General features: G+C 30.8%; 2 protein-coding genes and 1 non-coding gene across 11 annotated transcripts; 1 reads left to right on the top strand and 2 right to left on the bottom strand.

The window, feature by feature from the left end:
- Positions 1–3: 3 nt before the first annotated feature.
- On the bottom strand, positions 4–3,477 carry LOC105774601 (uncharacterized). 3 transcript variants are annotated; one of them, XM_012597147.2, is made up of 8 exons: positions 3,200–3,476; positions 2,882–2,962; positions 2,575–2,642; positions 1,590–1,705; positions 815–921; positions 635–684; positions 451–533; positions 4–334 (listed from the first exon to the last, which is right to left on the bottom strand). In XM_012597147.2, exons 2-8 carry the CDS (start codon positions 2,937–2,939, stop codon positions 220–222), a joined length of 597 nt encoding a protein of 198 aa, XP_012452601.1. In that variant the 5' UTR covers positions 2,940–2,962; positions 3,200–3,476; the 3' UTR covers positions 4–219. The 3 variants fall into 3 exon arrangements, 1 of the variants encoding a protein (XP_012452601.1); XR_008196657.1 differs by having other exon boundaries at positions 635–921; positions 2,882–2,916; positions 3,200–3,477; XR_008196656.1 differs by lacking the exon at positions 2,882–2,962 and having other exon boundaries at positions 635–921; positions 3,200–3,470.
- On the bottom strand, positions 3,446–3,518 carry TRNAA-UGC (transfer RNA alanine (anticodon UGC)). The gene has a single exon. It is a non-coding gene; the product is annotated as a tRNA-Ala (tRNA).
- Positions 3,519–5,478: 1,960 nt separating this feature from the next.
- LOC105774128 (protein SMALL AUXIN UP-REGULATED RNA 12) lies at positions 5,479–7,235 on the top strand. 7 transcript variants are annotated; one of them, XM_052632996.1, is made up of 5 exons: positions 5,479–5,695; positions 5,768–5,826; positions 5,908–6,077; positions 6,283–6,805; positions 6,899–7,235. In XM_052632996.1, exons 4-5 carry the CDS (start codon positions 6,335–6,337, stop codon positions 6,911–6,913), a joined length of 486 nt encoding a protein of 161 aa, XP_052488956.1. In that variant the 5' UTR covers positions 5,479–5,695; positions 5,768–5,826; positions 5,908–6,077; positions 6,283–6,334; the 3' UTR covers positions 6,914–7,235. The 7 variants fall into 7 exon arrangements, with proteins under 7 accessions (XP_052488956.1, XP_052488955.1, XP_052488957.1 ...); XM_052632995.1 differs by having other exon boundaries at positions 5,479–5,826; XM_052632997.1 differs by lacking the exon at positions 5,908–6,077 and having other exon boundaries at positions 6,248–6,805.
- The last annotated feature ends 5,194 nt before the right edge of the window (positions 7,236–12,429 follow it).

A 12,429-nucleotide genomic window follows, 5' to 3' on the forward strand; every position in this document is an offset into this window, starting at 1 on the left:
GTGTGGTCATGGGAGCTTTGACATCATTTGATATATAGAATCAATGTCACACAAGGATTATTGGGAATTCAATAAGCAATAATCAATACAAAAAGCAATCATTTGAGAATAATATATGCTCCCCGATTCAAATAGGATTACTGAAGCTACAAAACTGGATAACTGGATCCTCTGTGCTCATTTAAATTGAGTGAGGTGTTGTATTGATATTGATCATGTCTAATGTGGTTTTGGAACATACCCGTCAACAGCAAAGTTTCGAGTGGCAGCAGGGATTGCTAAACGAATTCCATCAAGTTCAGGACTTGCAACTATTTGACATCCCAGACGAGACCTGAGATCATTCAAGAACATGACAAATGGCAATCTATTTAGATTAAATTTCGCATGCACACACACACACAAAAAAAAAAAAAAAACACTCCGGCAGATTATGAAGAACTCACTCACGTTTCGGTAAGCCCAAAGGCCAGGTCCAACATGTCATTCTCTTCATCAGCTGGATCTTCCAATTTATTATAGTACTCCATGTCCTAACAAAGGAGTCAATAGTTATCAGGTTGAAATAACATTAGTATGTACTAACATAAACCAATTAACAACATGTTTGGTAAATATAATGCCAATAGCATACCATCACTATGACATGGCATGTTGAACAAGCAAGTGAACCCTCACATGCTCCTGAAACGTCAGTACAAACAGACATTAATTATTAGCAATGAAAGGTTTCGGTAAACGAATTACTCCAAGATGAGTTAGCTCCAAGGAAAGCTGGAAAATTATGGGTTCAATTATGGATCATGATCCTTGCCTTCAAGTTCTATATCATTTTCATGAGCTGCTTCCAGCATAGACATTCCAATAGGCACTTGAATGGGAATTTCTTCTCCATCCTTTGAAACAAATGTGACAGGTATCCTGCCAAATCAGACAATCTACCGTGAAGAAAAACAACCAAATTAAAGAAAAAAAAAATCAATTTTAGATTCAATGCATACGGATTCATTAAGTGTATACAGAGCAAATGTAGGGGGGGCACTCAAAGTCCGCTTTCAAAGTTGGTGAATGTCATAAGATGCAATCTAAATCTCCCACCAACTAAAAAAGTGGAAGAGCCACATCATGCAGAGATGGACAGTAGACCAGAAACGCACACCAACAAAATCCACAACTAATTGAAGGCTCATGCATACGTAGATGCAAGTCCTATTAATGGGTTCCGGAGTTCAGGATGCTATCCAACCTAAAATCTTTGCTAAGGCATCAATTGACCTCCAAAGTTCAAGTTTGCTTTGAAGCATGCCAAATATGTCAAACAATATTTCGTCCTGACAAAGAAATGCTTTTCCTAAGTAGTATCAATATAGAATAGCTTAAAATGACAAGTTGTCAATCAAAATTAGGTTTGTGTATTTCTTCTTTAATGTTTGTGTCCATTCTAAAAAACAAAAAGGAATCAGCGAGTTTATATAATCTAAATAGACAATTCACCAATCTAAGAAGATTAGCACTAAATAAAAGATCCATCACTTCATCCCACGGTCATAGACACCAGGTTGTTACATTTTTATTTAAAAAGAGCTTACGTTCCTTTCTCTTCATCCGCTCCTGCAGAAGCACCATCGGAAGCTGAGGTAGAAAAACCATGATGCTTTTGAAATATGGAACCTTGAAAGGCTCTAGTTTCTGGCAGTAATTCAAGCTGTCCAAAAAGAATTGAATAATCAAGAAAAAGATGATGGGAAAATTTCCCTAATAATTTGCTGAACACAAAATCTTTTATTTTTTTCAAGATAAATAGTTATAATTTAAATCCTTTCTTATCCAAATCTGAAAGCATAATATCAATCATATGTATGCCGTTCTTCAATATTTATACTAATACCAACCATAGATGTGTTATACTTCAATGTTTCAGAAATTATTTTCTAAATACCCTGGCAACTATCGTCACCTCCAGCTTATTAGTATCCAGATCTCATCAAATGTTTGTCTGAGTTCAATCATATTTTATAATGTAACTGTCATCCAAGATTAAGCACTATTAGTCTATTTTGCTATCCCTTTGACAAATCCAATAATGCCACAATGACCAACGTTAGTCAAATCATTCCTTCTCCTTAGAAAATAAAATCAATGCCATACTATTTCCTTTCTGTAGACAAGACAAGAGACCGTTCTTTCACAAGAAAACTGATCTGCACTAAGTCATCATAAGCTCATAAAAAACCACAATAATTTCATTATGTTAACAACGAATATATTCAAGACCATCTAAAGTAAAACCATTTGCTCATTGACTAGCATAGTTAACACACTTCTTCTCCTGATATCATAACTAGCTAACCATGAAAGAAGCTAATCTCATTAGAGTTCAGAACTAAAACTTCCACTTTAATGCTGATAAACTGCTATGTTTTCCATCATTTACACTCCACAGTCCAATATTCCCTACAGGGTCAAGCATGTCATAAGCGGCAGGATAACTTGGCCAATTATCAACAACAACCAAATATATATATATATATATATATTCTCTTATTGAAATATAAGAAAATAATCATCACTAACCGTAGACCACTGGTATTGACAGCAATGCCTTTGTGTATATCTTGATCTAGACATATATGCATATCCACCTGTCAAAAAAAATGGAAAGTGTATATCTTGCTCAAAAAGATAGTTTCATACAAACCATGCATTTGTAGGAGCCTAAAAACTATACCACAATCATCAAAACAAGTTGTCAACTTAGTAACTAAAAGAGTATCACATTTTTATTTAGAAATATCTCTAAATATTAATATTGCCAATAGAAAATAATAAAACTAAAATTCAAAGCATAAGAAATGAAGTCAAATTGAAAAGAAAAGCATACCTCTTGATAGCTCCTTGGCAACCTGAAATCCAACTCTACAAAGCCTAGAAATTAACATAACTTGAAATAGAAAAGCAGGCCCTATTTAAGGAGGAGGGGGGGAAGGCTTTAGAGCTAAAATTTTTCAAAGTTCAACAAACACATCAAAGTCCAAATGGACTTGCATGTAGAGCGAATTAATCAATAAAGTTCAACTGCGTATTCATCTAAGCTGCTGCATATTGATATAGACAAGTAATTAAACCTCCAGAAAAGAAGACACAACGAAAAAAGTGAGTAAGCAAGGAACTTTCGGAAATAAAATATAAATATATACACCTTTTGTAACGAGATAAGAGGGAGGCCTGGGACAGTGATCTCTAATGCGCTTTAAGACGAAAACTCTGACTAGTTTTGAAGGCAAATGGTGGCCCGCCGGCGAGGGCAGTTGGCTGAGGTTAGATGAACAAGTTTCTTTAGAATAATATGCGCCGTAGAGACTAAAGGGGAGAAGAAGAGAGAGTGAACGACGCCGTTTCAAGGAACTTTGACACTAGGAAAAGGAAAATAAAATGTTTATTGCAGTGGAGATGCGGGGGATCGAACCCCGTGCCTCCCGCATGCAAAGCGAGCGCTCTACCATTTGAGGTACATCCCCTTGTGCATGCTACGTTCTTAACTATTGTGTCTTTAAAAAGTTAAATCAATTGAAATATAATATTTTCAATGATTTATTTCTTACATATTTGATAATAAAAAATAAAAATAATTGAATAGAATTTTTCTGTGAAAAAGATAAGTAGATAATAGCTATTCATAATTTATTTTAATTTTTATTAAATTTTGATTTGGTTTAAAATAAAGTGGAACATTTAAAAGTTAAAGATAAATGTAGAATATTTTTATAACTTAAATTTTATATTTATCAAACAATCTAATTATATTCAGTATTTAATTTTAAGCAAAATGTCAAAAATTTATAATTTAAATTTAGTACATAATTTTTAATACTTAATTATTCAACACTTATACATCACTCAGTTTTCTAATATATCATATATGACTTTAGAAATCATAATTAAATGTAAACTACATTCCAGGCCACCTATGCTAAATTTTTTTCTATATTTTCTATCTAAATATAAAAATTAAAAATAATCAAACAATTAATCGTATTAGTTTTGTAACGGAAAGATGATTTGGCTATTTTAAAATAAGCATATTATAGTTTATAAATATAATATATATATATATATATATATATATATATATATATACACTTGGACGGTGTAAGTAAAGTTTTTGTTTTCTGTGGTTGTTGATGTCGCTTATTCTAATATAAAATAAAGGTATAATTACTTATTGGCCCTTTAATTTTATAAAAAATTATTTTAACCCTTTATTTAATTTTTCATCCTTTTAACTTATAAATTTGTGTTTTTTGTCAAATTATACTAAAACGAATGAAAAAATTAATGTTATTTAACTTTGTTGACGTGGAATACACGTAGATGACATATCAATATTTAATTAATTTTTAAAATTTAAAAATTCAAAAATATATAAAACTATTTTAAAATTAAAATTATTAAAATTATATATTTTAAAATTTTTAAAAATTAAGTAAATTTTTTGTGTCATCTATGTGGCAATCCACATCTATTTCACGTCAGTAAAGTTAACTTTTTTTATATATATTTTGGAGTTATTTGACAAAAAATGTAAATTTTAAGACTAAAAAAGATGAAAAATTAAATGGAGGAGTAAAATAATTTTTCTTATAAGTTAAAAGGGCAAAAAAGTCATTATACTTAAAAGTAAAAAATAAAATAAAATAAGGAGGGGCTGGGCCCACAGAGATCGATGGAAGCACGTGCACACAAAGTTAGAAAAACAAAGAAACGAAAGCGATGTTTGGTCCAATTACGGTGACACGTCATCTAAAGTTGAGTTGATCTATCCCTTTAAGTACGTTTTCATTTTTTTCTTTCCCATGGATCTCCTCCTCACTCCACCACACAATAATAATTTTTAAAAAATATCACTTCTTTATTAATTACTATAAGATAATAATTACAAGTAACTATTCATTAATCTATCTTTTTTTTTAAAAATTATCCTTAAATATCCTCACCGTATTTGAATGATTTAAAATTATTAAATCCAAATAAGTAAAAATCAGACTTCTTTAGAAAATAAATCTAATTCTATCATATTATTAAATCTTCATTAAATTCGAAATTAATTTATACAGATACCTAAATGAGGGTAAAATTCTCAATAACTATTTTTTTATCTATAAAATTGAAACTCAAGTCTTCATTTGTATTGCTGTGTTGTTAAAATTTTATTAAATACTTATTTGAAAAGTGTTAAAATTCTATCACCTTATCTTTACTTTTAATATTATATAAAAATAATCAACTTCTTACCACTCGATTTACAATTATCAGTATCGAATTTACTTTTTTAAATAATTTTTGTCAGAATTATCATGTATATTAATCGAACTTTATAAATAAAATAAAATTAATGTAATGTTCTTAATTTGCAAGAAATTATAATATGGTGTAAAAGGAAAAAAAATAATGTAAGGTTATATAATGACATATAACCTAAAAAGTCTATGAGAATAGAGCTTTAAAATCTATGGAAATGGAAACCGATGCAAGTAGCAGCTAAGAGAAAGAGATAGAAGAGCCAAAAAAACAGAAAACACCATCCTCCGACAGTCACTTTACCCAAAGCAAATGTTGATACGAAAGTCAATGAAACAGCAAAACACTTGGAAATAGTTTAAAACCAGAACAAGAAGAACTACCAACTCTGATTTCTGTAACGATTACTTTTGTCTTTTTTGTTGTTTTCTTTTTTTCCTTTTGAATCATTTTCCATACTCCTTTTCAGCTTTCCAATGGCTTTTCTTCTTCGGGTTCTCTGCTAACTCCCACCATATTCGCATTCAGGTAAGAAAATTTTCCTTTTTGGTTCAAATTTTCAGATTTTATTTTCCAAGTAATAAAACTTGTGGTATGTTGATCTAACAGGGAAAAGAAAAACTAATTTAGCTGAAAGAGACCATTTTGTGTCGATGTATCATTGCTGACGATGTTTTAAGGTTTCAATTTACAAATTGGGCTAGCTACAATATTTGCAGATCTCAATGTTAAAACGAAGCTTGTGGTTATATAAACAAAATTTTGTTATCTAAGTGCAGGTGCAGGCTTAAAACCTAAAAAGTCTTTTACTTCCATTCTATGTTATGTTCTTGATTATGTGATTTCTTAGCTTACTTTCACATTATGCAAATGGATGGAATTCTATTTCTTTGATCTAGGTGAAGGAAACAATAGTGTGTTTGAATTGTTCATCTTGTTTGTTCTAAAGGTATTTGATTCATTGGTTTAATCGTGGACATGTAGTGGAAGATCCCAATCTTGGATTTCATCCCACTATTACACAGAAGATTCAATAATGGATGATCAAGGTGGTAGCAAGCCGACCGGGATCCGGCAGATTGTTAGACTAAAAGAAATCCTTCAGAAGTGGCAAACCATCACGTTATGCACGATGCCGAGTACGGATACCCCACATTCAGAAGAAAACCATGGAGTTTTCTGCCCACCAATCAACCAAAGGCTCAAAAACATTATGTCTTTTGATTCTGACGAGGACAGTTGCCACGGTTCCGAACCGCCGCCCGATGTCCCAAAGGGATATTTAGCAGTTTACGTCGGACCAGAGCTTCGAAGGTTTATCATCCCGACAAGCTACCTCAGCCATCCTGTCTTCACTATTCTGCTGGAGAAGGCTGAGGAGGAATTCGGGTACGATCACAACGGTGGACTTACGCTCCCTTGTGAGATCGAGACCTTCAAGTATCTTCTCAAGTGCATAGAGAACCATCCAAACAATCACCCTGTTGGCAGCTCAGTTTCTGAACAGGTCCTTATTTTGAGTTTAAGCTAAAGCGTTTACTCTGCTTTGCTATTTCACATGCTTAAGGGACAAGTTACATTGTTTCTTCTGATTTTGCAGCTGGAGATTCATTAAATACTGGTCATGGACTTTTGGGGTTGAAGCAATTTCACTTTGTAAGCAATTTTTTTTTCTCTTTTGTTAATTGATGAACAATACTAAAGTTTTAGGAAGAAAATTGTTCAGGTGTCTAAGAGGGGGGAATGTAACCTCTCTGTCCGTATCGGAATGTGACTGTTATCTTACGTTTGGTCAGTAATAAGATACTTCCGTCGATGCCGAGATGGGTAGATGCTTCTATGACTTTAGCAGGCAGTGTTGTGGTTGTATGTAATCACTGTTTTGTCTCCAAATGTTGGATTCTAAAATGATGTTGTGGGTTTAATTTCTGGCAAAATTGAATGTTTGGAACCTTTGGTGTAGGAAGCACATGCTATGGTACAGTGTGGTTGCATGAATAATGTTGGGGTGCAATGCAATGCAAGTGATTTTTAATATAAAATATTGAAATATCATGTGGGAATTGGATAGTATGCCCCAACCAGATCTTAGCATTGAGCTGTCCCATTTCTGCCAAGCTATTACACTTTTACAATCTTGTATTATAAGCTCATATGATTGTTTATTTATTCATATCTTATAATGAATCCTAAAACTGCACATGATCCAAAAGATTGCCACCCCAATGCTCAATGGAAAAGATGCTTTCTATTTGTGTTTCTTTTATTTCACTGCAACAAATAGAATAGTTATCATGTTTTCCAGTTTATTTTATCCTCTCTAATCCATTAGTTTCTCTTGTATTTTATAATATTGTTATTATATAAATAACAATTTAAAATATTTAATAATTACAATTATAAAAAATTGCTTTAAACTTATCTAATCTATTTAAATTTTGATAAGGTTATTTTATTTAGTTGTTTAAAATGTTTTATTTAAAAACTTTAAAAGCTTGTATTTACTGCTTCTAGTACCAATTTTTCCTGACAAATTACTAATTTTCTTGGTGTTAATCTACTTGTTAATAGATCGATAAATGTATTATTTTGATAAATAACTCCTCTATAGAGTTCATTAATATCCTCCGTGATTTCCAAGATCTTTGATGACAAGATGCAAAGTTTTTATAGGAAGTTTCGATTACTTTTTATTACTAATTCATGATTAATTATAATTTTTTGATGATTTTATTTTATTTTTATTTTCTTAATGACGGTGAAAGATACTACTAAATTTAATTTGCTTACTTATTGGTAAAATCATCAAAACTTAATTAGATATCTATTTTTACACTTTTTTCTCAACAATAGCATCTTTAAATATTAAATCAACTTAATATACGTGGTTTAAATATTTTGAGATGATCTTCTTTAAGTTTTGATTCCATGAGTTACTTATTATTTTAAGCATATTATTTATTCATGAAAATAAATATTGGTTGACTTATTTATGTCACTAGGTAGGTTCTATAATTAAATAGTATATTTAACTAAAACATATTTAGTATGCAAATTTGTATTGATAAACCAATTAAATTTATGATTGTTCGGATTTGATTTAGTTCAAATTTAGATTGCATTCCTTTTATGTCTCTTCTTAATTTGGTTATACAATTTGAAATTTTCAATACTCTTACACGCGTAGTTCTAAAGACAATTTTGAAGAATGTCTAAATTAATTTTGGGGTTGACTCTAATATAAAATTTCAAGTTTAATTATTGTCCTTTTAATTCTTGAATTATTTTAGTTGAAAACATTTTCATAAACTTAAAAATAAAAATTACTATATTAATTTGGCCATTGGCATTTCTATAGATCTCGTTTGTATTAACCGATTGTTGTTTGGTAAGAAGCATAAAAAACTCGTGTGGATTGATTTTGTAAATGCCTTATATTTTTCCTACTATACAACCTTGAGAAACTTGTTACTTTTTTAGAGCTATTAAAGGTAGTTCATACGCTTTATATTATTTCATTTGTTAATTAAAGAGAGAAATGATATGAACAATAATAAATGGAAAAGTTTTAGTGAACATGTAGTGTATGATTTTGAGGTAAATTTCATGCATGTCTATAATGATTTATGAAAATTTTGCTAACATTAGCATTATATTAGGTTTGATATTTTAGATGTAAATTTTATCGATACATTTGATTTACAATAAACTCCATATATGTCTTGACTATTTCTTTCTAGTTAATTGATGATGCATAACTCTTGTACAAAGGATTTTAAAAGTATTTTTAATTGATCTCATGCCTTCTTATGGCTAAACAAAATAACGAGTTATTCGTTTCACTAGTTCTGCTTCATTCCCCGAAGTGAATGTAGCAATACATAACAATTATGAAAATGGAACCTATTGTCATCATTGGCAAATAGATAGAAGATAGATGATTCAAAATGTTGCTAAATGTTCATTCTTAAAATAGAATGATCAATGATTTATACTAATTAATCATTCCTTGAAGTGGATGATATCTATATGATCTTATTGGTAAGGAACATGACATATGCTTACATTATGGTTTGAATTGTTTTTGCACATTCCTTAAAGTAAATGTCTGTAATAAATATAATAAAATTTATAGTCACTTTTAGTCATTAAAGTCAATTTGGACATTTGAAGATTTTGGCATATTCCTTGAAGCGAATGTTGCATATAATTGTTTGGAAATTATATATATTGTTGAGTTAGTAGCATTATAGGCTTCATATTGATTTAGACATTTCCAGTAACAAATGACATAATAGTACTTATATGTGGATACAAAATAAAAAGAATGACAAGAAAATTATCAATTGTCACAATTTATATTGACATTATTAGTACAATTGAAATGCATGTTAAACTAAACCAGAAGTTTACTGATACAAATACATTTTGTAACACCTCTTACCTGACCTGATCGTCGTCTCGGAGCAACTATTGTCAATAATATTGTAAACAATCATTCAAACATACATTTATGTCTTAAACACATTTATAATATGATACACATTTAAATTCGAGCCTTAATCGAGCTTATGAAAGCTCTTTTGTTGACCCGAGTATGAAATAATATCAAATTGTAAATTTTGAAAATTCAGGAACGACATCGTGATGTCGCTTCCTCTACGTCATGACTTCACCATACAGTTTGTCATGTTGTGATGTCTAGACTCTCGAGTTGTAATGTCACATACTGTCAACCGATGTTGCGATGATGATAGTTGCTAGTCGAGATAACGACTCTGTTTTTGGTAAAAATTAGGCTATTTGGTACATATTTCATGTCAACCCTTCAATATTGCCATTTGATACATAAGTGCACAACTTTTCCTATACAAAAGCATACTATAACACAGACCAATATATCAATCAACCATTTCTACAATTTAGTATCAAACCTATAAACTCATCTTATACAAATTCAACCTATTCAATCATACATTTAGCCATTTAATACCATCATTTTACCATACCATTTCACATTAAAATTTGTCATTCAAGTGTCATATATATAGCTTATCACATTACCAAAACATACACACAGGAATATATAAACTACAGTATTCTCAAAATCAACATTAACTAAAGTTCAAACCAAAATTATCATGCCCAAGTTAACACATATATGGACACCTATTCACATGCCACATAACTGGACTTTAAAACATTTGAAAGACTATCGGATCAATAACGAGATAGTGTGACCCTATTGTAAATCCGTACGACACGTTTCGCAAGTTGGCAATTTACAAGAAAAGAGAAAACAACGAGGTAAGCATTTTGAATGCTTAGTAAGTTCATAAGTATTAAACAAAAAACTTACCTCATAGTACAATAAAACACAATAAGCTACTTAGCTTAGCAAAGTTTGCCTAAACATGGCAACACATATAAATAAGGTGGTTTGACATATAATCACATCAAACGATAATTCAAACATGTATCGATTCAATTAACTAAAAACTAACTTTTCAATTTCATATTCATGATCAATTCAACCTTTAACCATTTGAATATCAAATTCATCTCATACTCATGAATCCTGAAACACCAATTGCTCGTCCGAGCTAAATACATATACATGTCAGGTTACCCGTTTGGGTTAAACCTTTAAATTGACATAAAGTTGCTAGTCCAAGCTAAACTTGTCACGAATATCTTTGATGCACCATTTTCTTGTCCTAGCTATAAATATAAACACATGTCAGGTTACCTGTCTGGGCTGAACCTTTAAAATGTCATCAGGTTACTCGTTCGAGCTAAACCTGTGTCTCAAATATCTTCAATATACCAAATGCTCGTTTGAGTTGAATACATATCCGTGTCATGTTACTGTCTGGGCTAAACCTTTAGTGACATTGTAACACCCCTTACCCGAGACCGTTGCCGGAGTCGAGCATGAGGCGTTACTTGACTTAACTTAAAAGTTCGGGGCATAAAAAATTACTTTTAAAAGTTATTTTACTGTTCATAATAAGGTTGTCCACCTGCGTAGCTGTTACTAAATTAATTATAACTCGAGCTAAAAAACTCGAAATTTAGATCTGTAAATTTTCCCTGAAACTAGAATCATATATATTTTTAACATAAATTTTTCAGAATTTTTGGTTCAGTCAATTAGTACAGTTTATTATTTAAATTCTCCCCTGTTTCACTGATCGACTGTCCTGACCTATTGTCACTAAAATTCAATTATCTCATTGTACAGACTTCATCTAGTGTTCTCACTTGTTTCTAAAGAAAATATAAAGAATCTAGAAATATAAATTAAAACTCATAACTATTTTTGTACAAGTTTTAATGATTTTCTAAAGTCGAACAGGGACTTGTAATCCATTCGAACTGTCTCACTAAAATTCAAATATCTCAGAATATAAAATTCCTTTACCCACACCGTTTTCTATGAAAATAGACTCGATAAGTTTTAATTCTATATATCATTCACTCTCTAATTCATTTTATACTATCCTTGGTGATTTTTCAAAATCCCATCACTGCTGCTGTCCCAAAACTGTTTCATTGCAAATTTTTACTCTTTCATAATTTCTAGGTATAAACTATCACCTAGGCATTCAAAATACCAAACATATTCTTACTTAGCCATTTTAATAGCTAAACATTATCACATATTTACACATCATCCTTTTGCAATATCATAAGGACATACATTCAAAATGACTAAGTCCCTATACATGCCATAGCTCAAACATTGATCATCATAAAATACCGAGTTGTTGTTGTTGATAGTGTGAGCATTCTCCGACGTCTTTAAGATCCCCGAATTAGCTTTGCAATACTATAAAAGAAGGAAAATAAAGGAAGTCAGCATAAAGTTTAGTAAGTTTACAAGCAAATAAATAACAACATTTAACACAAAAAAATATACTCAAGTGTCATGATCTCTAATTTCCTCTTTACTTAATCTCTTACTCGTTCACTTACTTGTTTACTTAGATAACTCATGATTATAATTTACTCTTCTCTTGCTAAATGTTGGTTCTCAATTGATAACATAATATGTTCTTAACTCTTATAACTCACCTGAATTTGCTATTTATGCTTTTACCTGAACTTTCATGGAACATAATTTGTTTA

This window comes from Gossypium raimondii, chromosome 6 (genome assembly GCF_025698545.1).
Source record: "Gossypium raimondii isolate GPD5lz chromosome 6, ASM2569854v1, whole genome shotgun sequence".
In the NCBI taxonomy this organism is placed as follows: Eukaryota; Viridiplantae; Streptophyta; class Magnoliopsida; order Malvales; family Malvaceae; genus Gossypium; species Gossypium raimondii.

Bases quoted from the DNA above. Each gene is read 5' to 3' on its own strand.
- LOC105774601 (XM_012597147.2), bottom strand. From the start codon at position 2,939: ATGTTAATTTCTAGGCTTTGTAGAGTTGGATTTCAGGTTGCCAAGGAG. The intron at 922-1,589 runs GTAAGCTCTTTT...CTGATTTGGCAG, and splicing joins GCGGATGAAGAGAAAGGAAC to GATACCTGTCACATTTGTTT. The intron at 534-634 runs GTATGCTATTGG...CTCCTTTGTTAG, and splicing joins CATGCCATGTCATAGTGATG to GACATGGAGTACTATAATAA.
- LOC105774128 (XM_052632995.1), top strand. From the start codon at position 6,335: ATGGATGATCAAGGTGGTAGCAAGCCGACCGGGATCCGGCAGATTGTT.